General features: G+C 26.1%; 2 protein-coding genes across 6 annotated transcripts in view; both read right to left on the bottom strand.

Moving 5' to 3' along the window:
- The window catches only part of LOC113554114 (proton-coupled amino acid transporter-like protein CG1139), a 28,062-nt gene extending 14,045 nt beyond the window's left edge, over window positions 1-14,017 (bottom strand). Inside the window, exon 1 of one of the 5 annotated variants that reach the window (XM_026957816.1) lies at window positions 13,863-14,017. Coding sequence is in view for 1 of the 5 variants with exons in the window: in XM_026957812.1 (XP_026813613.1) it covers window positions 6,061-6,069 (9 nt within the window). In the remaining 4 variants the exon portion in view is untranslated. Of the gene's footprint in view, window positions 1-6,060; window positions 6,192-7,519; window positions 7,773-11,493; window positions 11,661-13,862 lie in introns of those variants that run through there. The other 4 variants (XM_026957814.1, XM_026957815.1, XM_026957813.1 and 1 more) reach the window with 4 other exon arrangements.
- A 2,205-nt stretch (window positions 14,018-16,222) lies between these two features.
- On the bottom strand, window positions 16,223-21,046 carry LOC113553017 (MAPK regulated corepressor interacting protein 2). Its single transcript, XM_026956117.1, has 5 exons — window positions 20,755-21,046; window positions 19,269-19,429; window positions 18,636-18,686; window positions 18,205-18,255; window positions 16,223-16,393 (listed from the first exon to the last, which is right to left on the bottom strand). The coding sequence occupies exons 1-5, from the start codon at window positions 20,769-20,771 to the stop codon at window positions 16,323-16,325; spliced, it is 351 nt and encodes a 116-aa protein (XP_026811918.1). The 5' UTR covers window positions 20,772-21,046; the 3' UTR covers window positions 16,223-16,322.
- Window positions 21,047-24,172: the final 3,126 nt, after the last annotated feature.

Below are 24,172 nucleotides of genomic sequence, written 5' to 3'. Positions count from 1 at the left end.
TCAAATATATTTTTATGTAAGTGTAAAGGCTAGGTCAGACAAGCAGACTAAAGTTAACTAAATAAAATGTTTAATTTTATTAATTGTCTAATTAAATATTTTATTATTTAAAGTATTTGTTCCCATTCCAGTGATGGTAAATTATAACATATTATAATTGATATTTACTAATTACTTATTTAATTATTAAACATAATAAAAACGTACTCAAATATTCAAATGAACTTATTTACATTAATATTTAAAACATAATCAAATATAAGTATTCAGTTATATTTCGTATTATATACTATAGTCGATGGTCTAATATCTAAAACATAAGTTACTATTATTAGGTATAAATAGATATTATTTTAATAATGGGTATTAATTAGATTGTACCATATAGACACAGAGATATAATATTAGTGAAATATAGGTAGATATCTGTAATATTATTATAAAAACTTGGCACTTGTTTTATCATAAAACCGTCTTTTAAACCAATAATTTTAACAATCAAATTTTTCATTTCTATTATGAATAGAAATGTTAACAATGATAAATAATAAAAACTAAAATTAACGCTGCACACGAATCGCGTCCCAAAATCCCTTTTATATATGAATTGCGTCCCGGTGATATTAACGACTACATGAATTGTGTCCCAACGTAAAAACATTGTTTTCTTTCCTTTTTATATAGACTTAGGAATGTCAATAGCAAATTATAACTATCATTAGATTAAAAATATTAATTTTTGTTCATATTATACAATTAGAAATAAGTAAAATGAAAATGTGTAGGTTTAAATTATAGCAGTATGCAATATAATAATTAAAACAAAAATAAGAAATAAAAGTTATAAATATAAAAATTTAAAAAAAACTAGTAAAATCTTGAATAGAAAACCTTATCTTTTTTTTAATTCTTGACTCAAACTAACCGTTTAAATTATCTTCCACCAACTTTGACCTAAATGAAATCGGCATCCTTTAATTTGAATTGATGGCAATACAATTAATAATATATGATGAGTAAATTGCTTTTTCGAGATCTAAAAATATTATTTTAAGTAAAAAATTGGTATTATTTTTTAGAAATTCAGATTTGAGATGTGTAAATATTTTAGTATAAATACCTATATTATACGTATATAATTTTTTTTAACTATCAGTAATTACTAATTGATTAGTTATATAGGTATTTAATAAAAATAATGCTAATTAATTTTTAATATTATAGAGTCCGTATGATCAAATAAATAATACTGTCACATTAAAACCATTTTTAATTCTGAATAGAGCAATAGTAAAATTAACGAATGTACCTAACCTGGAATGTTTGTTTGTAAGTCAAAAAGGTTTAAAAATGAAATACAGTATGTCAATATCCCTAATAAGTTTCTCTTACAGCAATTAAAAAATGAATAGCCACAACTTATTAAGTGTTTGAACTGTTTGAAGCTTAAATTTCGAAAATTTTAAAGCAACCTAAAATGTTTTAAAAGCAATTAAAGTTAAAATGTTGACTACATAGGATAATCTAACTTACGCATTGGTGTAATAACGATTCTTGTTTCTTGCTATTATTCTTATATGAACTTAACACATCTCACTATTATTTACATTATCTGTTTTCATACGACATGCACAGTGAAATTTCAAATTATTTAGAAAATTAATAAGCTATTAGTAATTATTAAGACACAAATATATGAAATTATTAACACTACCTCATGCAATATTGACATAAAAATTAATTAATTACGGTAATATGATACACCAAATAATAAAATAATTAATAATATATTATACCCAATGTTTTTAAAAAAATAAATATAAGTGTACAAAATACCCTACTACTAATAGAAATATAAATTAGTACCTGTAATAGGTAGATAGTAATTTAAAGATGTATTTAATATTCCCCATAACTTTTATAATAAAACCGGTGTTTCTGAATTACATATGAAATTATTATTTAGGTCAAAATGCGTGTAATTTATTTCTTACGACAGAGCTGATATTTGTATGCGCGGTTCATTTACGACAGAGCTGATTTACTCGAAATCAAGTGACATATTATTTAACATTTAGTAATAATGATAAAATGTTTAATAAATTGTACATAGCAAAAAATTTAAAAAGGGGAAAAGTAGGCAACCACTCTGCTGTATAATAGGAGTCGAGTGTAGGTACCATGTCATTGAGTAGGTCACTGTTAAATTTGAATTCAATGATAAATCATTGCAAACAAAAAATAATACTGAGTGGAAACAGTCTGTCAGGCTATTATTATATCAATTACTGTATATTGCTATTAATTATTATAATATTTTTTTTTACTATTAGTAGTAATATAGTATAAATTATAAATAGGTAATTGTATAAAAATAATCAAAATGTTTTGCGAATAGGAAATGTAATAATATACGCATGAACGTTTCAAATTCCTATGAAAAATATTTTTGAATTACAACAAAATAACTAAATTTGTTGTTCTTTATTTAAATATTGAATTTTGTCTAAACTTAAACATCAAATGTTTATAAAAAAAAAAAAAACTTAGATATTATTTAAATATTTTGGTTTCAGTATGAATTAATTATAATGAACCTAGAGGTAAACTTTCCAATTTTAGGCATGAAGATTAAAAAAATTAAACATGTTTATCTACAAAATAATATTCACGATTTTGACAAATTTGAAATTTTATTAAAATTCTAATTTTAAATATTTATAAAAAATTATTATGATGATGTGACAAATTAAATTGTTTATTTAAAGTCTTTAGTACTTATCAAACATTAATAACTTAAGTTAATTAATTTTTATCTCAATTTTGATTTTATTTTAACACATATAACTTCACAGATTAATCATGAAGAAAAATAGGAACTTAAAATCTATTTTTGTGACTTAATTGATGGTATAGATTTACTATTCGACTAAATAACTTCATATAAAGATGTAATAACAGTTAAAAAGCACTTATATTAGCTTGAAAATTAACTCTAGACATTTAAATATAAATATATTTTAAAATATTTATTACACTTATATAGTTATATGTCTATATAAAGATAAGTAAATGTATACATTTTATATTATAAACAAGTAAAATCCTAAACTTCGAAATGTTATGAATATTTTATTTTAGTTTTATAACTGTAGTACAATTTTTAATCGTATAAGTATAATAATGCATGAAGTAAGTGACACTATCGATTTTCTACCTTTACAAATTATTGCTTAATCAGTCAAAATTATCATCTAAAAGTATTTTTTTTTTTAAATAAATGAAGTAAATATTTATGAAATACTAAAAGTTAATATATTTATCAGTTTATCACAATACAATACCAATTAAATATTTGAACAAAATGTTTGGTAACATAATAGTATACATCAATATACGTATATAGGGAACTAAAATTGAATAACAAAACATTGATAAAGCCAACGATACACATTACTTCAAAGTTCAAACCACGAAAAGATACACGTGTTTTAATATACTGACCCACATGAGAGTACCTACTGCTGTAAAAAATCCAGACGATTTTATTTATTATTATTGCGAAGGATGAATTTTACTTACTCAATCAAACGGGTACACATTTTTTTTTATTGGCGAATAATAGAATCAGTTAAATAATTATTATTGGCTCATCCTGTTTAATTTATTTTTTATAAGTATAATAAGTTTATCTTGTGATAGTTTTATTTTAAGTTTAATATTAAATTTAAGGTGTTTTATAAAACACCTGATTATATAGGTATGTTTAATTATTTTATAATTTCAAAAAATATTCACTCAAAATATAATGTAATATTGTTTTGTTTTTTTCTTTAAGTTATGATTATGATAGTATAGTTTAAATTTCTTAGTCATAAGCGCAATTTCAATAAAAAGAACTGAGAGTGTTTAAGCTCTTCATTTTCCGGGCATAGCGTTGAATCGCTGTTGAATGTGATATTATAAAAAAATATTTGAGGGTACTAATTTTAATTGCACCTATGCTCTTAGTTCACTTTGCACTGCATTATTACGATATTTGTTACAAAAGGTTTATCATTATTAATTTAACTATGTATATTATATTAAGCATGTTCGTATTTAAACAGATGTAATTTCAAGTCGTACTTATCTATGTAAAATAGAGCCCATCCCGTAAAAAATAAAATAAATAAATAAGTATACTTTAGAGTAGGTAATGCAAATTTCTCGGAGCTCTAATTATGAACTAATTACATAGGTTTTCACTATCATTAGTCAATAAAGATAAACAAGTGTCTCGGATTAATCAATGGACAATAAACTTGGATAAACAAATAATATTTATAAATCATAACAATATAATATAATCTGTTTATTATGTTGATTTCAAACAAGTACCTAGTACTTACTTATTATTATTTGCATTTAAGTATACCATACATCTTAACATAAGTTAAATACTAAGCAAAGAATAAAGTCGGTATTTCCACAAGTTTTTAGAAAGAAAATGTTGTATTGTTGTTGCATTAGACTTTTATTATTATTATAAAAATACAAGTAAATGAATAAAATGCTAAAACATAATTTAAGTAATAAGTTTTAATTTAAATTTTAAAATTATAGGACTTCACTCTATTACACAATATTATAAATTAATTCGTTAATATTTATGTTAATCACACGCAACTCAAGTGCATATACCGGGTGTCCGAGTATCAAAATATTACAATTAGTTAAATCACTATATGTCAATATTTAATTAAGAATTTTATTTTTGCATTGAAAGCAGTTTGTTCATAATTCAAAGGGAACAATACCAAGCATGTATTGTTGGAGAAAAAGCGCCTACCAATAATATTTCTATTCAAATACTTCAAAGACACAACTGAACCTTTTAAATTACTCAACAATAAACATCCGTGTGCAAACCTTTATTAATTTTGAATAATACATGAACAATTTTGTTTTAATAATGTAATAAATTATTAATTTAAATAATTAAATAGATTTTATGATTTATACTAAAAAAATCATAGTAATGATAAGTCAAAGAATCAACTATTCATTTATAAACTATGAGTATATTTTGTATTTTTATTCAAATTCAGCAAGCACAATAATTACTTGAAAGAGTATGGTTTTTAGTATTTTTTGAAAATTTGATTAACTCAATTTTTTATTATTTAGAATAACCTTTATACGACTATTTTTCTAAAATAATTTATATTTAAAAAATCATTTCAAATTTCAAATTTAAGTGCTTAATATATATTTTAAAGTTTCAATTAAACGATTACGATTCAATTTATAAAGTATTTTTTATTTTAGTTTATGTCATCACACTTTAGAAAAAACACTTTACTTCAATCATGGCTTACAGTAAAACATTTTATATAGTTGGAACTTTGAATGGAAAACCTAAGTAACTTTTTAATAATCGAGAAAACTAATAAAAAAACAACAGGAGAAATTTTGACAAAACCATTTTATTCTTTTTTGAATTACTACAAAAAAGAATAAAATGGTATAATTAAATATTAAAGATTTTAAGTACTTAATAAATATTTGTGTAAGTATTTTCTAGACATAATAACATTTTCAAAATGGTTTATCAATTTTGACAATTTTTAAGCTATTATTTAGACATTTGAAATGTTAAACTTATTTTCGATATATGTTGATAAAAATGTTGTTCTTCGATTTCCGGTCAAAAAGCTTGACAAAATTAATTCTCTATAAGTTGGTTTTACACCAATTTAAAATCTTCGAAATACATAATATGTAAAAATTTTTTTTTTTTGATAAGCATTAGAAAATTTAAATTTCGACATTAAGAAATATTTAAACAAGAAATAAGATTTTAGTTGAAAGTCAACAAATATTTAGCAATAGAAATTTCCTTCAATTTGGTGTATTATTACTTTTTAAATTAAATTTTTAAAATATTTAGAAATAATTTTAAAGTATTTCTAAATCACACCATATATTATATTACAATATCCATACAATTTTGTGGTACCTACGTTAATTTTGACTTATAACTTGTACCTAAGTTATAAATATGTGTACGATGATTACCTGTGTCATTTGCTTAGAATCGTTTTACGCATAAATTGATTGAAATGATTGAGATTCAATTTAACACTTTCGTCGACTGTTTAAAAGACACTCAGTTTATAGACTAATGAGGTATATATTCACAACCTACAATATACGTTACTACATTAGCTATATCATATTAAATAAAAAATATACGTAAGATCACCTTCATATTATTATAGATACTTAGCCACAAAGTAACAGACTGTCGCTAAACAAATATTTTACACTTAAAAACTTCACTGAAAAATATTCTGGATAAAAAAAAAGGTACAGTAACTATTGTAAAGATTACTTTTCTGTGGTATTGTCGTATTGATGGATCGACTAAACAAATATAACTGCAGTAAAGACAAACACATGTTATACTAAGCTTCCAGCACTAGATATTCTAAAATATGTACGTATTATAATTTATAATATCTATAACAGGATACACACGTATACACACGTATACACACGATCTAGTTTGTACTGTATAATATTTTATGTACCTACACCAATTATATACTTGAATGTAATTAAAAATACAATAAATAATTATCTGTAATTTGTTTCCAAATTAAGTGAATTGCCGTTCCAAATTCTACATGGTCCATGGAAATGTTTAATAGTCTAGTGTTATTGCTAATTATAATATAATAATGTAACTACTGTAATAACTGTTATCCGTTTTAATTTTAAGTAACATTTTTATAATAACAAATGAAAAGTCATCACGATAATAGGTAAGTACATACCTACTATAGTAGTACCTATACCTACTGTTTATTGCATTTTAAAAGTATGGGTTATAATTGTATAAATATTTTATAAAAATGTTTTATTTTGATTTTTAAATAAGTTAGGAAAACTCACTCTTCGAATATGCTAAATTCCCAATTTCAAAACGTACTTATCTTAATACAACGCATTTAACTATAGTTGTTTCATATTTTAATACCTATTTATTTCATATTGGTTAGTATTAATTTACTTTGAATAGAACCATTACAAAATTAATTTTTTATTCAAGTATTTAACTGTAATATTAAAATCAACAATCATAGCTATGTATATAATGGTAACTGACGGAAACATCGGATTATAAGGGGTTCTTGTTCTAAACGCATGTTAGTAAACCTAAAATTGATATATTTATAGATATGAGGTTTTCATCTAAATTATAATAAATTAGTAGAGTAGTTTATTTTTGACAATATTATTTATTCAATATCAATAGTACCTAATGTTTATCAGTTACAAATGAATTAGTGCATTTAAATGCAGTTTAATTAAGCGTTTATGAATAGCTATCAATGTACATATCATAAATTCGAATATATACACGTTAAGTTTAAATTATTTAATTCATTTTTTTAATAATTCTCTTCTTAAATTAATTTAATAAGTTTCATAAAAAGTGTTTAAAATAAAAATAAATAGGTAAATTACTAACTTACGTGAATTGCCGGTTATGTATAATGTTTAACAAGCTGTAATTTGTTCAACTTAATTAAAACTTTACTGATGTTTTTGTTACTGCTACTATTTATTACTGATGCTACTGTTGTGTCATTTGATTTTTCAAGCAATATAATACATAGAATCAGCGTGCACGCAGTATTAATTTTAACATACAATATATTATTATGTATACATTTTACACGTGGTCTTGAAAATGGATCCATGCGCAGTCCGACGTCCGCTCAACAATGATAGCAACTATGCGGGCTTAACAATTTTTATATTTGCCTAATAGTAATAACTGATGTATTTTATTTATCAGTTATATAAGATGTTATCTTGACACTTGTATAGTTGAATGCATTACAGACTTCTATTATAATCAGAGTCAGTCGGTCGGATTAAAGTAATCACGAGCTGTATAGGTAATATAATTCTTTAAACATGTTTGTACCAATAAATAGGATTTATGAGTTACCTATATTAAAAATAATTATGAACTAATCGCGAATATTTTTGACTATATATAAAACAAATACAGAATGAAAGTAAAACACTTTGAATAAACAGTTGAGGAACTATGTATAGGCAGCCATTATAGCACATAGGGTTTCTACTTTTTCGCAATGTAAACTGAAAAATATGACATTGTTAAATTAAATATGTGTCTATATAGTACACTAATCAATAAATAAATTGTATTTTAAAGTTTAATTTACAATATAATTTATAGGGTTTTAGCTGTAATCCCAAACATATACGCATATTATGTTAACTACAGTTTACATAAAATATTCAATAATGCAATTGTTATTCAAAATCTAATTTTTTAAATTATATACCTAACCTAACCTGAGCGGGACAACTGGTTCTAAACCGCGATGGAGACTGTCCGGTCTACGGTGTTAACCGCCATGACCAAACTGTCTTTATCTGTTGCCTCTGTGCTCACCAGTTGCATTATGTGCGCAGACTGACCTAATGCGAGGTTGTGCTCAGTGTTGTGCTGGCGCCCCGTCACCTGTGTAGGTGAACACCCGTGTCTCTGTTGCTTTTATCCCTACACCTGCGGCTGTCCCATGAGCCGATGGTTGAACACACGTCACCTTTGAGGTGAGTGTGTGAGGTGGTGGGGTGGTGTAGGTTGGGGGTCTGTGAACGGGTGCCGATTGGTGCTGTGACGGAAAAAATATTCGTATAGTTGGCTGTGTGTTGTATCGAACTGCCTAACCACGAGCGTATGTACCACGTATTTTTTCCGTGTATACTACCGAATTTTGGTGATGATGTGTGCGGAGATGGTGATGAGTCGAGGGGGGACTAGTCCCCGTCGACTCCCACTCCGTTTCCCGACCTGGTCGGTCTAAGTAGACACTTGTTGTGCCACTGGATTTCCCCACAATGTTTGCACGGACTCGGTGGTTGACGTTCAGTTGAACTGTCAAAAAAAAAATGTATTTTATTTTTTTTTGACCGGGGGGGCTTTTTGTGGAGTATCGGTTGTGTGCCGTCTGCGTCGTACGCTTACGACTTACCCGACTGGTAGAACTCGTGTGTACGAGTTGCTACGTGTTCGGGTGATGGGTGGGCGGTGGACCGCGCGCGGGACTGCATAGTCATGTGGCTGTTGTGCGGTTTCACTACGCGCTTCCGTAAAGAAACGCGTTATGCTCGTCTCAAGTGCCAACAAACGTGCCTCGAACGATTTTGTGTCGTTCGTTTGTAGCATAGTTTGTTTTCACATTTCCAATTGGTTCGCTGCGGTATTAAAAAGATTGCTACCTAATTAATAATTGTGTGTATTCCCTCTGGTGCGTGGTCGGTTGGAGCCCGCTAGCTGCCCTACCTACCAGCATATTAACAATGATAAATTAAAATTAATATTGAAAAATCTGTACAAGTGACTTATTTGAAAATATCTATCCAAGAATTTCCTCAAATAATTAATTATATTATTAGTTAAGCTATATACGTTTAAGATGCAGGGGTTCTTAAGGAAAAAATAAAATCAAGCAATAAGTGATAACATCTCCTTTGTCCTCTTATAAATACTAAAATATCATTAAATAACAAATTTCAAATGTACAAATTATAAAACAATCAGATAAGGCCAGTCTAATTCTATAAAATTGGAATCTGGGATCTTGCCCAGACCTATAAATTATTTAAATTTTAATAGGTATCTATTAAAGGCTAGATACTAGCATACCCATTACCTCAATATCTATATTAAACCTTGCCTTACATAACGACTTATAAGTATACTTATACTTTACTTATAGATACTTATACTTTTTATAAAAACAACTACACCGATATTATATGACGTATAGTCTAAATAATTTGTTAAAATTTTAACATACAGTATAATCCATTTATTTTCTTAAAACTCTACCATCTCACCCCCAAAAAAACCCACTATACGCAGAGCCTATACATATTTGGCTATATTGATTTAATTAAGATATAGATATTAAGATGTTACCAGTTATTAGTGATTTCTTCATAATTTTGTTCGTGTGAAGTATTATCTACTATAATTTATCAAATGTAATTATTATAATATCATATTATTTTAAAGATTATAAATTGTCTAATTTTAAATAAAAACAAATAAAAAGTGTAAACACGAGTATCTATCAGCTATGCTTACCCTTGAACCCTTACCGTGCAATAATTATTAATTCTTTGTCATAATTGCTTACATACAGGCAGAAGTATTTAAAGTGATACAAAATACAAAAATCGTCTTGATTATTCATATCTATAGGCTAAAGTTGACAACATGGCCCCTTAAAATATATATTGTTCCCAATCAATGTCTATATAGCCATAAAAATACGAGTGTTTTGCTCAAATGTTTTTAACTGTATTGGAATGGATATTTTTAATTTTTAGCATATGTAATCCATAATAATATACATTATTAGACTTACAGACCTATACTACAACAGTCCCTTTCATTCATGAAATGCTCGCAACGTGGATTAATTGTTTACAGTTGGTAGAACTAACACCCTAAGGGGTCACAATGTTTTGTAACGGCTCTGTTTTGGCCGTATTCCAATAATGGTCACAAATATGTAGATACACGGAACTCGTAAATTTTAGAAATACGCACGCACCAGCTTATATAATTAGTCAAATTTCAATATTTAGAGAATTTTTGAAAGGATCGTGGTCCGCAATTCCAAAAAGTTTTTGTGTAGAGTACTTATACAAACAAAGTAGGTTACTATGTATAATATATTACAAATTACAGTTGCATGACGCATATTATTTCACATTGATATGTTATACCTAACACATATTATATTATAATTGATATAGTGCAGTAATTAAAAATTCACCGAATGTCGACCAGAGATAACAAAAACCACCCAGTTACCAAAACAAAAAAATTATGTTAATAAAATAATTTAAATGTTTAAAAAATAACAATTAAACATTTTTAATTTTCTTCTTGAACTGTGAAAATTTCTTTGATTATCATATTATTGATAATGGAAGTTATATCACTTTCGATTTTTTTTATTTTTTTTTATTTTTAATACAACACTTATGCTGATGATAATTTTATAATAAAATTATATTATATTATTTATAAACTATGGTAAAGAATTACAATTTACAATATATAAAAATATAGGCAATATTAATCGTAGAAAATAATTGAATAGAGTTATGAGAGGTTAAAAGGATGGACGTTTAAAAAAAATTAACCACCAGGAGTAACAAGGACTGTTAAACAGCCCCTTGTCGCCTCTAAATACGGTCTTGACGATCATGTCTATAATAATATAATATATATACAACCATTTAGGTACCCGCGCAATTAATTATTATTGCGCGCTTTGCGGTAAACTATATTTAAACTCTTTTATTAATGTTAGTGTGTACTGTGGTAGTCGTTACAATGATACATATTATATTGTTGATGATACAATATTACTCATTAGCTCTTACCTTTGGTCGACGGCGTATTGCAAATTGAAAGTCCACCACTACTAGTCGAACAATGAAAACCACGTAACTATAAACTTATTGTGAACGATATTATAAATTATTTAACTCGTAAAAAATTAATATGACTTGGCAGACGACGCTGAAGTGCCGAATAAACCCAAAATGATCACAATAAGTTTCCCGTTAATACTTTAGAAACTCTTAGGAATTACTCTTTGTTTTAATTTTAATTTACGTCAATCACGCGACACCGTGACGGCTGTTGCGCGTTCTTAAATTAATCCGATGGCCAATCCGACCATCTGATTTAAACAATCAGCCGTCACTACGAATCGCCGTGCGTGTACGCTATAATCCACATCATACGACAACGTTACCCACCTGCATAATATGGAACTTGTCTTCGTCTTACTAACGCATTACATTCACCAAATTTAACATAAAAAAAAAAATCCATTTTACTTTGTTATTTTTTTATATTGTAGTAAATCAACCTATTATCAAATTTACTAGTAACTGTAACTGAAGTAAGAATATTGTCTATAAAACCGGGGGAATCAAAGTTTGATATTTTAATTTTAAAACAAATTATAAACATTTTAAAATTTACAAAATTTTAACAATTTTAAAATAGGTACTCATAGTTTGGCAATAATTAGCTTCAACATTAAAATACCAACAAAAATATTTACGACGTGCCCTTTCTCTGTTATTAAAAACAACTGTAAAATTGATTCTTTTAAACGTTAAATTGGTTATTATATGCATTATATTCAGACAGAGATAACTCATGTGGTCTGGTGGTCACGTGGGTTTAACGTCCTATCGTCTTAGTGCGTACCTACCTAATATACCCAAAGAATCGAGTGAAAAGAATACGTAATGAAATATTCTAAGATTTCTGACGGAAAATGTTTGCAATCCGATTATCAATAGCCGCCAGTCGCAAGTGACCGAAATATTAATGAGCGTGTGTATAATTTACGCCAAAAACGACTAAAATAAAGTAAATTACACCACATCTAAAAACTGATTTTGATAATTTTTGCCACATATACTAACTAGATAAAAGAGTGTACCTAATATGTATAAATAATCTGCACAATTTTATTCCTATTAATTATACGTAAATTGTAATTATCACCAGCCACTAATTAATAGGTAATATATTTATGTATATTATAAAATTAAATTAAGAAACATAAGCTAATATAGTAATAAGTATAAGTATAGCCTTATATTATGTTGTATAGTGGTATACCGTACCTGCATAATATATTTTATGTACAAATGAGTAATATTTCAGACCAACTAATAATGAAATATCTTATTATACCTACCTACCTATTTATATAAAAATCAGGAATTCGTTGTTTAAATGTTATTTATTTACGTTTTATGTGCGATTCCTATAACTGATACAACAATTGTGATTGAAAGCGTGTGGCGCAGAATTGATAAACTATTTGCCATTATGTTCTTCGTCGTGCTACAGATTACCTAAATTAATATTTAGATGTGGCGTAAATTACATGTTACTTTGTACTTAGACGCATATTACACAGATGCGTAATACTTAAATATAGGTATCTATTGGTGACGTAAATTACAAATAATAAAATTGACGCAAAATTCCATCTCCCAGTCCAATTATACCTAGTATAACCTAAGCCCTAAGGAGTAGGTGGTGTACGTCCTTGCAGCATTTTATACGGTACACTTTTAGTATAAGACGTACTTGTACCTATATTTATTGATACACTTGATAGGTACCATAATCTTAAATACCTTCTTTTTTTTATAGAATATTTAAGAGTAAGTAGGAAAACAATTGAAAAATGTTGAATAGGTAATATTTTAACTTTTAAGATCATATTTTGAGTGTTAATTTTCAATTATTAAAATACTTGGAGATGATACTAAGAAGTGTTCTACACAGTAGCTGAGTGGCGTATTTACAACTTATTTTTGGGAGGGTGAAAAGCTTATTACAAGCTTTCCGCGGGTCTGTGTTAAGTATTTGTACACTTGGAATGCAGTTTTTAAAACAGATTGAACGCCTCTACATAATTTTTCCCTATTCGAGCACTGACCAATACTACTATTAGACATTAGTAAGTACTATAATACCAATTGTACTAAGCTAATAGCTATTATTTTGTACTACTACGCAAGTCTATACTATATTTTTAAAGTAGTTACATCTTACATGATCATATTATGAGTAATAATAATGGAAAATGGCTAGTGGGTATGCTTTAATAAAAGTCCGGAAACCTCTTCCAATAGAATACTGTAATTCTCGAGCTATATTGAGAAACAACTACTGAGTCTCTTATTTTATTCGAAAAATTAAAAAATATACCTACCTTATTTTAACAGATCGTGTGTCGGAGATTTCTGTTGATTTAAACCATAGAGTAGTTATTATTAGTAGTATAGTAGACAGTAGTATTAATTTATGGTCTTAACACTTAATATTCTACCGGATTCTTGGGCATAGGGTTCGTAATCGGTATTACATAACATAATAGAACCGATCATCGTGATCCGCGAAAACAAAATAATCTGAATAATCTAATAAACTGCACGCAGCCATTGCACATTAATAACTAGCGTTGTTCTGTTTTAGTTTTATACACTACAGTGACTAGTACATGATCTGAGACATAATTAATGCCTTTTCAACAATGATCTCAGACCTCGACGAGTGATGATGGTAATATTACAACATAGGGCATACTGCATAGTCCATATTGCCCAATCATAATGGTTTTATGTGTTGCGTAGTCACAGTTATTAAAATTATATGCAAAAACATATAAATGTGAAAAAATGATTATTTCGGTCCAATCATTATAATTTATAGGTATTTACTTAAAAAAAAAACGAGATTAGCGACCAATACAAAACATATTATTCTATACTAAAACACAGAACAATACCTCTCTCAAATAAAATCTAATAATTATCCAAATTTTTTACAAAAAAAATACTTTTAGTCAATACTTTAATAGTGAAATATATTACGAAATATGACTACCCCATCTATCGACAAAATCTACCAATCTATAATACATGTACGTTTAACATTACCTATGCTACAACTAATATGAAATAAATGTATCTATCTAAGGAATAAACGTGTTGTTGAATATTGAAGCCTAAAATAAAAAGATAAGCATATTATATCTTTAAGATTACCCACTAACAACTTTCAATGATCAATTTCTTGACATTGGCCTTAGCCAAGAAGTAGGTGTATAATGTTATGGTTTAATGAGCTGATTATCAGTAGGACCACCAAGATTAACACAAACTTATAGATTGTACTAATCAAAGCATTATTATATAAACATAGGTAGGTACTAAACAAATAGTTATGAAGTGTTTATTACATTTATATCATTTAAAATAATTAGAAATGTAAGTCTTTGTTTGAATAAGAAAACAGGTAAGTTAATATTGAAAACAAAAGGAACATTCAACTGGCTAGTAATTTGTATCTTATTTTTATACCTATCTACTTCCAGTTTACTTGTGTTTAGAAATATTAGTATAATCAATAATTGTAATAGACTTTAAACATATTATACCTAATTATTTTTCTTTCTTCAACTAGAAATTTTTAATAAAATTAAAACACATTAAATTCAATATTTTACACATTAGTATTTAGTTAAATAGTCAATAATATAGTTTAAATTTTAATGTGTTAAGGATTAAATTAATCAAGAAAAATAGAATATTAACTCATTAAGTAATCCAAATTCCAAGTAAAGAAAATACGTATAAGCAAGTATAAACTGAGTTTTATTTTTTAATATCTAATGTAACACATAAACATCACTTTTTAAAAAAATTTGTACAAGATAACATAAAACCAAGTACTCTGTAAATTGCTTTAAAAACCAAATGAAAAAAAGAAAACAATGTTTTGTTATTTCTATAAAATGTATTTATAGTAATAATATAGTGATAAAATTAAAAAAAAAAGAACAGTCACTTTTAGTATAAAATAATTTATTTAAAAAAGAAATTATTAATAACTTCAAATACAATAAATTTTTTTTAAAGAATGCTGCGGTAAATATATTAACTATTCAAATGCTTAATTATGTATAAAATATATAACTATTTAAAATATTAAAAGTACATTTACTGAATTACTTAATGAATCATTACAATTTACAATATTAAATTATCTACATTGGTTTGGTTAAATACTCAAAAATAATGTGAAATATTATAAATATATTGCAATAATAAAGATTTTATAACAAGAATCTTTAACGATTCTGAATTTTTAAATAATAATAATTGATAAATTGAAAAAAATCATTAAATTAGAAGTATTTTATTAAAAAACAAATAATAATTTTAAATAAAATAAATTGTAGAAGAGTTACATCATAAGTCATAACTTTAATAAAAATAAAATATATAATAACGAATATACATGCTACTCTAAAATATCCAATTACTTGGAATGTCAAATTGATTTATGGGAATAAATGTATTTAATCCCTACTCTCTAACTCTAAATATATACATTATATATTTTAGTTTTTTAGAGTAAATTAAATTAAATAATACTTATTAATTTTTTTTGCCAATCATGATCAAATTTTTAACTATAAAAATATTATGGCATGTCATAAATTATTAGAACATACCTGCATGAGGCTGATAATTAATAACTGATAGCAGATAATAAAATATAATTTAATTGTCAGTATCAAGATATTAGGCATATGCCATTTTTTGTATTAAATAATTGGGAAAAAAAATAACTGAAAAATACAATACAATATATTAGTGTAATAATATTAGGAACGTTGTTGGTATCGTTGGATAGTTTGTTTTCCCCACCAAGCTTCTAGATCAAAGGGTTTAAATCCTGGAAAAAAAAAAGTGTAAAACATATTACTTGATACACAAAATATTACAGCAACTTTTTAAAATAATTACCCCCTGAATCAATATATATTTTATTACAAATTTTATTAAAAATAGGTTCTTTGGTTTCACTTGAAATATATAATAATTATAATCAGCATCTATTTACAATCACCTTTCACATTATAGATTTATTGTTCAATTTAATGGGTAATGATTGTTAAACCAAACTTAAATTATCTAAACTATTAAAAACATATTACTTTTAGGTATCTTGATTAAGTTTACAATATTTTGCAGAGTGCTTATAACTGTTTGTTCTTGTATATTTTGTAATAGAAATAATAATGATATATTATTGAATTATATTTATAATATATGAATTTAACATTTTATAAATTATTTAATAAAAAAACTCATTAACAGTTAATTTATTAATTTGCGTTGTACATTACTGTTTAATATTTTTACTTTTAATTTATTATCCAAGGAAGAAATTATCTAATTTGGAGGGTGGGGAAACGTCATAGATTCAAGTATTACTTTTATATATACTATAAACAACAGCAAGAAATGTTTTTGTTATTTTAGGAATTATGCCAAATTAGTTTATTAAGGAAGCCAGTTTTAAAATTTATATATTTAAATTGTTTAAGTGTCACAGTGCCAATAGCACATCAAGTATTATTCTCTGGCATATAAACCTACCAGAAAGGTTAAGCAAATTTAATAAAAATTTGACCAAACCTCAATTTTTTTTTAACAGTTGGATGATTCAAATATTTTTATAATCTTAATAAGTGGTAAGTAGTTCAAATAACTACAGCCGTTATAACAAAAGAATATTATTATTACTTATATTATAAAACATAAATCTTTAAATAAAAAAAGTATTATACATGGCATCTAGGAATAAAAAAATGTTATAATTTTAAAATGTTTATTACTTGCTAAGAAATTTGAATATTAATCAAAGCATACAAGATACCTTAGATAATATTTTAACTTTTAAATTTAAATTTAATAATGGATCAATCTACTATTAAATAGAAAATAACGACACTAAAAATATTCTGGTGAACAGAATATTTGCTAGATGAAGATAACATTGTTTACAATATATATAAGAATATTTTTTTTTCAACCAAACTTTAAAAATAACTTAGTTATTCATTATTTATATCTTATAATTTTATACAATTTAATAAGAATGAAAAACAGACTAGTTTAAAATCATTTATAATACATAATTTGCAGTGGTACCGAATACATACTCTTATGTGTATTTAATTATAGTGGTTGGAGGGTGGATACATTTACATTCTAATCTGTAAATCTTATGAATATTCTAATTGTGTGGCTTTGTGATGGCGGAATTTAAAATATAACCACGGGAATAGTTGTTATAAAAATTTTAATGATTGCACTGGCTCTTAACTTTGTATATATTTGTATATGTAACTATTTTTGATAGTTGTGATAATTAATTTTTATATTTTGAATAAATTATAATTATTTGTATAGGAATTACTAAGTACTAAGAACATATATATTGTTTAAAAATTATATTTAAAATAAATAGATAGGTCGTAAATGATTAGGTCAAATTTTTTTTGTTACCTACTGCCCTACATTAAATAATAACTTAACAAGATTGTTATTAAAATGCATGAACCTGCAAGTTCTGCATATGATGCTATAAATAACAATAATTATAATATAAATAATCAATGTGTTATCAATAGCTATAAAATTAATTTTATAAATAATAAAAAAAAATAAATATGATTCAATAAAATGTATGCATAATACCTTTTAATGTATCACTATTTCCTTCTTCGTAGAACTGTATATGAAAACGACCTAAAAAATTATAAATTAAGCAACATAGTATTATGTATTTTTATAAATTGTCATTCTCCTTACTTAAATTAAATAACTATATTTAGATTTAATATAGAAGAAAATTATTATTTATTTATTGTTTTAGTATAATTGTATCCAATTTTTTACTAATAGAGCATGCAAAAATAGGTGTCTTAGCTTTGCATTTTAAATAATTCAGTTGTAGTTGATTATGAATAACATTAATTAAAAAATAAAACAGATAAAAAAAACAAAACAAATTTGACGAAATTACGTTTTGTTACTTGTTAATACTAAACTTTAGTTTTACCTATATACTTAATTAAGTAACTCCATAATTCATGAATTTTAATAATTTGTAAGGATAAGGAACTCACCATTAGATCCTTGGCATCCATTTTGATATTCTTGAAAAATAACATTCCATGCTAAAACATTAGTAATAACAAATTACTTTTAACCAAAGATGTGTGCAAGATTTTTTTGCAGAAAAATTATAGTAGGAGATCTTCCTTGGCGCATCATAAACAGATATACATAGAATAATTATTGATTAAGTTAGTTTCTTTTAATTTACAATATATATTTTATATTTTTTATGTTATATATTTTAATATTTTATCTGCAATTAATTAATTATAATAAATATAATAATATTTGTAAATACAAATGAAATTAAAATTATGTAGTATATTCAGAGGCTAATGTTTTTATAGATAATTCTAAAGATACTCTTAAATATCTTTAAATTATTTAGCTTTAATTTATAAATGTGCAGTAATATATTGAAAAAAATATTACAAACCATATTTTTTAACATTTAATGACACTACTGTAGCTATAAGGTTTAAGCGTGCGTATCAATGTTAAGTAAAGTTATAACTTAATATATTTAAGATTAGAAAAAAAACATATTAAGATGTAGTCACTGAGTGATGTAGAAGATAGGACATAATTTTTACCATGCATATATCTAACATATATTATTTTATACACAATATAATACTTACAACCACCAACAAAATGAATAAGTTCATCATGTTGTGACAAATTATTTCGATCGTTTGTCGCAGATGAATTATGTTGTGTTGTTAATGGAAGAGGTTGTGCATCACGAGTTCTGGCAGAAGGTCCAGTTAAACGACGCCCCATGATAAATGAATTATTTATCCTAAAATTTAATGAATTTGATTAAATTAATAATATTGTTTTAAGTATATATAATAGCACTATAAAGTAAAAATGTTTAAAATACTTTAGGATTGAGGAGAAAAACAATGGAACTTAATTGAACCAATTTCTATTATCTAAGAGAAAACCTAAATCAAAACAACGTAGCAGTGGTCAGGGCCGTATTAGCATATAGGCACTATAGGCACTATGCCTAGGTCCTACAAATATTTTTGGGGCCTACAAAAATAAAATATGTGGCTACTATTTTTTTTGTTACAATTATCATGTTTAATACTTATAAATACGAGGGATAAAGAAATATTCAAATTGGCGTAAAATAAGTTTTTTTTTATGATTTTAACAATTTAATTTTTTATATATTTGTAGACTGAGTAAAACTAATTGTTTTTAAAGATTTATTAAAATTATATTTACGTAAAAGTTTAGATTTGATTTTTTTTTTGTTTTTAAAGGATTAACATCGAAATTCTTTTCTCTTAAACAGAAGGTTTTACACCCATTTAAATACTAGACACCGCAGTGCTGTATAAGCGCATAGGTATTAAAAGCACTGTGCTTAGGGCCCCAAGGCTGCAACTGAAAAAAAATTTGTAGAGGGTGGCTTCAATATTTTTTTTCAAATATAAATACTAAATACTGAAAGTTTATAGTCTATTTACTTTATTCATCGCTATAAAATATTTCTATTTTTAAAAAAATCTTGAGGGGTCCGGACCCCTGGACCCTCCTCCAGCTATGGCTATGCCTAGGGCCTACGATTGTATTAATCCGGGCTTGCAGTGATGTGTCACGAAGAATTTGGACAAGTATCCCAGACACAAAATGTATGGGTAGATACTGAATTACTAATCAATGGGCAGTTGATAGTTGTCACTGAATGACTTTTGAATGGAGTTACTAACAGTATCAGTATTTTATGAATTGATGAGTTGAAACAATTTTATTGTTTCTAGAACAAAAATTGTTTTTGCTTTCAATACAACTCAATGTATCCTGAAGGCTGAAATGGTCTATAAAGGTGAAGGTACAAACCAATTAAGAGAAATAACAATTTTGTTAGTCGAGAAATAAATGTAATAAGCTGAGAGAAATTATTTACTGAACGCCACACATACGCTGGTCAAGTATGTAGTAGGTGGACGAGCGAGTTATCTGATTAAAAACGAAATTCGTTTTTGGAGCCCGATTTATTTCACCTCACCTTGTGTCATAGCCCGTAGGTGATTGGATACTTGAAGTTATAGTGCTGTTGTTGTTGTTAAAAAAAAGTTATAGTTATACAAGTTTTAAAGGAAAACTTACCCAGTAATCTGTGTCATTGGCTTTTGAACAGCCTCAGGTTAGTCTTATACAAGACTACAAGACTGTGTGGGCTATGGTACAACAATGATAATATTAAGTGATGTGGATAAATATATTTTAATTGTGAAATATTATTCACGAAAAACAAAAACAACACAAAAGAAAAGTTTGTGTCGTCAACTACGACTTGCGAGTGCGACGCACTACGATAATAGTAGTTACTATCACCGAAGAAAGAATTTATTATTGTCAAACAATACAACTTACTGTACAACGACAGATTGCTAAACGCATTTTGAGTAATAATTGTGACAACACGGGCAATATGATAATACAATATGCAATGTTCTATGCTATAGACCACGGTACATGAGCATGTTGAACCAGACGATGAAATTTCACTATAGAAAATAAACGGTTTTATTTATTTGAATATCATGGAATAGAAATAAATATTATACCAGGACGTGTCAAAACAATTATTATTATTTTTGAAAGTATTTCTTTTACACAAAATTACTCTAAAAAAAATACTATTTTACTGTTTTTTAGATTTTAAGCGGAACGCTAAAATATGTACGCTGTGTGCTGTGTCTAGATACACAGGGTGCCCGTGTAGATAAAGTGCACACGAATTTTTAATGAACATTCGCCTTAGACACCATAATATTATTTCATATATATATGCTCATACTCAGTTATACATACCTTATCCGTACATAAAATGTTTAAAAATTATTTAGGGGAAAAAATGCATTAGGAGCTCATCGTTAATTTATATAATTTTATTTATTATACAATTGTATCTATTATTATTTATTAGTAACTAGTCTATCAAGTCCATAGATAATAAAGATTCTTTATTATCTATGACCAAGTCAAAGATTTATTGAAATAGATATGATAGTGATGATACTGTAGAGTGTAGATACAGTATATCTAATATTAACCAACTTACTAAACAAATCCAAAAATATATTTATCAAAATCAACTAATTCTTATTTTGAGTGACATGATGATGTCATTGTTTTGCCATAGAGTATAGATCATGTAAATAATTTTAATAATTTATTTGTGTTAAATAAAAAATAATTATAATTATAATTCAATCTATTTTACGAATTTTTTACAAAAAATTGATGGTGGGTACAATATTAATCATAAATAACTAAAAATATAAGTAAGCTTAGGTAGGTGATAAAATTTGACATGTTTCGACTTTTACATGCATTGATTTAATAGCACAAATATCTAAAAAATTGTGTTCAGAACATAGAAATCAATGTCATTAATTTTCAGTCTTGTAAAACTGTAAAAGATCATTTTTGAAAGTATTCAAGTACTGAAGTACAGATACGTAATATTATACTTGTTTTAAAAAGTATTTTTTTTTTCGTTTATTATTATTAAAATGTTTCAGCACAATGGGTGCTATTACAAGTATATAAAAAAGTATTTAAATACTCAGTAAAAAATTAATTTGGACTTTAAATACAAATATTTTAAAAAAGTATAAATACTTTTTAACAATTTTAAGTTTTTTTTACCTTATAAATTAACAGAATCTATTTTCATGTTTTATTTATCATTTTGTGGAACTTTGAAATACCCATCTGCTTTCTTTGTCCAAGTACCTGCCGATTTGAATTTTTTTTTACGTGATAAAAATTAAAACAACGAAGTTAGTGTTATACGTTTTTCAAGGTATGTTTTCCATTTTTTACACACCACCGTGTACATACTTTATAATTTATACATTAGTACTTTAATTGTTGTGGGGCATTAGCGTCTTTCTCAGCTGGATGCTTCGCCTTTATAGATTCTTACGTTTTGCAATAATGTACCTATTGAAAAATTTGTTTTTTCAAAGAAGTTTGAATCTTTATATTGTTATAGTTTAAGAACTCTCAAAATCTTAGAAAAAGATAAATTCGTCACTTAACTTCATATTGAGTATGCAAACATCAAAATTTAAAAATATATATATATATAAACTTAAAAAGTGTTGATTAAAAATTATTCACTAAATAGAAATGCTTAAAAAAACTATACACATCTTCAATCCTTAAGTTATTAATATCTCAAAAGTATAAAAAAAAAAATATTCATATGCATTTAACGTTAGAAATTTTTACAAAATTCATAAAACCCGAGCAAATTATTTTGTAGTTAGAAATTTATAAAGACCTTTGTTCTTATAGATTTAAAAATGTAATACAAACTTTTTTATCTTCTTGATTTCTGGCGCAGTGGCGCCGGAATTGTTTTTTATATTTTGTAGACTACAAGTTACAGTTATAATATAACTTTAGAAGTACCTACCTAATGAGTAATGATAAGTCTTTCTATCCACAAAAACGCATAACCTGATTTAACATTTGTAATCGGATGTGCGATGTTCCGAATGGGATGTCCATTCAAATACTTTTGTTTTTTAACTGAAATATTAGTGTTCATTTTCTGTAGTAAATTGTTATTTCCGAGCGCTATTTTTAGATCTTCCGACAGTCGGTTTTGTCTTCTTATCCGTAGTGCTCTACTCGGAGGGTGATGTAGGGAGGTGGAGTATGCTAACTTATTTTTCAGAAATTTTAGAATACCTCTAAAATCATTTTTAAAGAGAACACTTCATCATTCTAATTTTTTTTTTAAAATTGGCGAGACCATCATAATTTGTATTATTTTATAATCGCGGATCCAAAATTATATTTTATATATTGTCAATTTATAACTTCTACTATAACGTGATAGTGCGCCAGTGCGGTACCCGTCTCTTTAGTAACTTTTTAGGCCCCCACGGTTATCATTATTCACTAATATTTGTTATCACAATATATTTAAGTAGTTTAATTAATGCAAAATAATGATTAAATTACAATTGATAAAAATGGAGACCTATTCTGCAGTTAGCGAAGGGTTTCTGTCAGTTTAGTTACTAAGTCTTGGAATTTTACAAAATATTTACGTTATCATTTTCTATATATTAATATATATCTTGGTACTAAATTTTATAAAAATGTCGATTCTTTTTGATCTATTGATAGATATGTTAATATATTATTAGTATTTTTTCTATAAATGTCCATGGGAATTATTTGCTGAAATTTAATTCTTAAAAATGTAATACAATATAGCTGATTCGGTGCTCGAATAAGGGGGTGGGGAGGGGAGTGCGCAACGAGACGACGCCGTACCAAAACTATATTTTTTTTCACTGGAACGGGAGGACGGCACCAACTGATATCCAAAATATTTTTTATTAAAATGTGAATTTCAATTTACGTCAATTAATAACAAATTTTATGATTTTCAATATAGAAAAGAATAATTGTTAATTTTTTATTTTCTACTGTAACATGTAGAACGTAGGTAGTATTACCATCAAAATATATTATAATTGGAATTTAAATATCTGTG

The sequence above is a fragment of the Rhopalosiphum maidis genome, chromosome 2 (genome assembly GCF_003676215.2).
Source record: "Rhopalosiphum maidis isolate BTI-1 chromosome 2, ASM367621v3, whole genome shotgun sequence".
NCBI lineage: Eukaryota > Metazoa > Arthropoda > Insecta > Hemiptera > Aphididae > Rhopalosiphum > Rhopalosiphum maidis.
This window is presented reverse-complemented; position numbering and strand designations above follow the sequence as displayed.